At 44.0% G+C, this 3,400-nt stretch overlaps 1 protein-coding gene across 2 annotated transcripts in view; it reads left to right on the top strand.

The window, feature by feature from the left end:
• The window catches only part of Dgke (diacylglycerol kinase epsilon), a 24,847-nt gene that overhangs the window by 15,646 nt on the left and 5,801 nt on the right, over positions 1-3,400 (top strand). For both annotated transcript variants that reach the window (XM_029483879.1, XM_021178189.2), the window contains one exon: positions 2,216-2,287. In XM_029483879.1, the coding sequence (XP_029339739.1) occupies positions 2,216-2,287 (72 nt within the window). The remainder of the gene's footprint in view (positions 1-2,215; positions 2,288-3,400) is intronic.

Here is a 3,400-nt window from a genome sequence, read left to right as displayed (position 1 = left end):
AAAAAAAAAAAAAAAAAAAATGTAAATCTAAGCCATATCCCACACTCCCTCTGAAAGGCTAGTTAAACCACAAAATAATGGGGCTTGTTGTCACCTACTAAAGAAAAGGATGATTCTATAATTCTAACAAAATAGAAGGCCTGAGGAAGGAAATCAAGGCCAGTCTAGACTGCATAGAAAGACCCTGTCAAAGGAAAAAGAGAAATGTTACTCAATTGGTAGAGTTCATGTGTAGTATGCATGTAGCCCTGTGCCAAGGACCTGCCTCAGCTTGGTGAGGGATTCTGAGGAAATGATGTTCAGGAGCTACAAAAAGAAAACTCAAAGTCAAATCTCGGGTACAGGCAGACAGCCTGTGTTCTGCTTGAGACATCTCCAGATAGCTCAGCTTTCAAGACCAGAGTCCAGTCTTTTATTTACATATCAATCAAGTCATTTATTCCAGGTCCCATTTTGACTGTCCTACAAACTTTCCTTGACCCCAGCTCCTTGTTAGAACAAGCACATTGGGGGGGGGGGGTTCAAGACAGGGTTTCTCTGTGTAGCCCTGACTGTCCTGGAACTCACTTTGTAAACCAGGCTGGCCAGAAATCCGCCTCTGCCTCCCCTCCTGAGTGCTGGGATCAAAGGTGTGTGCCACCACACCTGACTCCTTTTTGTTTTGTTGTTTCTGTTTTTGACATTTTTTTTTAACATTACAAATGAATTCAGAGATCTGCATTTGTAAGTAAGCATAGACAGTAGGGGCTGGAGAGATCGCTCAGTGGTTAAGAGCACCAACTGCTCTTCTGAAGGTCCTGAGTTCAAATCCCAGCAACCACATGGTGGCTTATAACCATCTGTAACAAGATCTGATGGCCTCTTCTGGAGTGTCTGAAGACAGCTACAGTGTACTTACATGTAATAAATAAATCTTTAAAAAAAAAAAAAAAAGCAGCTCATGCCTTTAATCCCAGCACCCAGGAGGCAGAGGCAGGCGGATTTCTGAGTTCGAGGCCAGTCTGGTCTACAAAGTGAGATCCAGGACTGCCAGGGCTACACAGAGAAATCCTGTCTCAAAAAGACAAAAAAAAAAAAAAAGCATAGACAGTAATGGGTGGGGGTCCCATCCTGAATTACCATTCCCATCCTGCCTAGGTCTAAACTAGCTCTGTCCCAGGCTGACCTTGAACTCAGGAGTCTTTTGCCTTTGTATCTTTCTGGCAAAGGTTCATGAAGCCCCTCATATAATTCATATTGTATCCTTATATTTTGCACAGTTGAGAAATTACATATATTTTTGAACTCATGTTTTTAGAGTTCTTTCCCACAGCCTTAAGGCTGTCCTGAAGGTCGCAGTGTTTATCATTTTTACTGAAGACATAGACACACCCTCGCCTCCCAGACTTGTGCTGTGTCTCATTATCATAGAGTCATTAACCTTGGTGGAGAATACATTCCCGATAGCCTGGCAGGGAAAATATTCCCCAAAGGAGAAACATGAGGTAAAATAAATATTTTTTATACAAACAAGCCTCGCCGGGCGTGGTGGCGCACGCCTTTAATCCCAGCACTCGGGAGGCAGAGGCAGGCGGATTTCTGAGGCCAGCCTGGTCTACAGAGTGAGTTCCAGGACAGCCACGACTACACAGAGAAACCCTGTCTCGAAAAACCAAAAAAAAAAAAACAAGCCCCAACTGTCAACACTTTAAAGACCTCCACCCCACTGGCTCTGTCCGGGGGCAGGAACCATGTCATGCCGTCCCTTCCATGACCGTGCAGGACTTGGCGCCCTGGGCTCAATCCCAGCACCCCTTAAAACCAGGTGTGGTGACAGCCAAGCAACTGTAATCTCAGTACCCAAGAGGTAGAGGCAGGAGGATTAGGAGTTCAGACTAAGTATCAAAAAAGAGAGAGGGAAGGCTCACATTTCACGTGTCACCGGTCACCTAGAATAACTGCAGTCACCAGATAAAATGAAATGCTGAATGAGTGTTAAAGGATGTGAAACTGGGTTGCATACCAGAGGCATCCCTGATCTGTGCCTTAGTGTCCAGGCCACATTGAAGCAACAGCTTGTGCCGAGCAGGCTTTGCTGTTGTGCTTTCTTGATGATTTAATGTCATAGTGGCTTCTTAGTGCTGTAAGGTCAGATTTACAGTGTCTTCTTGATGTTTTGATGGCATAGTTTCAATGTCTTATTAATGTTTTAATATCTTTTGTCCATTTTTCACAGGCTGTTTATTTATTCTATGGAACTAAAGATTGTTTAGTGCAAGAGTGTAAAGATTTGAATAAAAAAATTGAGGTAAGCTACTAATGTCTTGATATCTACAGGTTTGGGTATTTTCTGGATTCTGAAGTTCTTTAACAAATTTCAAATTTTCTGCAAACATACTTTGTTCGTGGATGTGGAGTGTTTTTATGCCAGGCACTTGGCTACAGTATTCTTTGTTTTTGTTTTATATATATATGAGTGTTTGGCCTGTATATACAGTGTTGGTAAATGCACCAGCTTTGTCCCTGGTGCCCTGGGCGGCACCACATCCCCTAGAGCTACAGTTCAGGTCAGTTGTAAGCTGCCATGTGGGTGGGTAGCTGGGAACTGAACTGGACCCTCTGTAGGAGTAGCAGGTGTTCTTCACCACTGAGCCATGTCTGCACCCTCCACTTCCCTAGGGTTTTTATGTCCATCATTCCTCTACATTGTCACTACAACCCTCTCTGCCAAGTGTTACTATATGCCCAGAGACAGTAAGACTATTTGAAATTAGGTAATTTTTCCAAGTCACATGGTTGACAGCCTCACGAACTAGTAGTCATAACTTAATTTGTTTTAGAAGCTGTTTAGCTGGCTGATAACAAATCTAAAGTTTCTAACCCAGTGCTAACTCATCTGAATGCTCAGGGAAATGTGACAGATTAATTCATGTTTTGTATGATACCTCTTTTGTACTAAAGCAAATAAGAGTGTATGAGCAGTAAGGATAGGACATTGTTGTGTGTTGCTACAGAACCCACACATCATACATAGCAGTCTTGTATATCTTACTTGCTTCTAGATAGAGTCTGTAAAGGTTAATAACAACAAAAATATTAGAGGAGCCCAAAAGCATTGACAAATAGGAAGGGGAAAATGAGAGCCGGCTTGGCAAGAGTGGAGAGCATGAGCACGTGGTGAGGAGCCCCAGCAAGGAAGGAAGTGCAGGTTCTCCAGGGAAGGCTTACTGAGCAGTGCTGGGGACCAGGCCTGATACCTGCAGGAGAGCTTCAACGCAGAACATGGCTTGCAGGGAGGAAGAGGGCAAGAGCCAAGGCCAAAGGCATCCAGACAGAGGCCAGACCACAGTATTATGCCAGCCTGTTTAGAACTTGAACTCTGGAGCCGGGCGTGGTGGCGCACGCCTTTAATCCCAGCACT

This window comes from Mus caroli, chromosome 11 (assembly GCF_900094665.2).
Source record: "Mus caroli chromosome 11, CAROLI_EIJ_v1.1, whole genome shotgun sequence".
Classification (NCBI taxonomy): Eukaryota; Metazoa; Chordata; class Mammalia; order Rodentia; family Muridae; genus Mus; species Mus caroli.
This window is presented reverse-complemented; position numbering and strand designations above follow the sequence as displayed.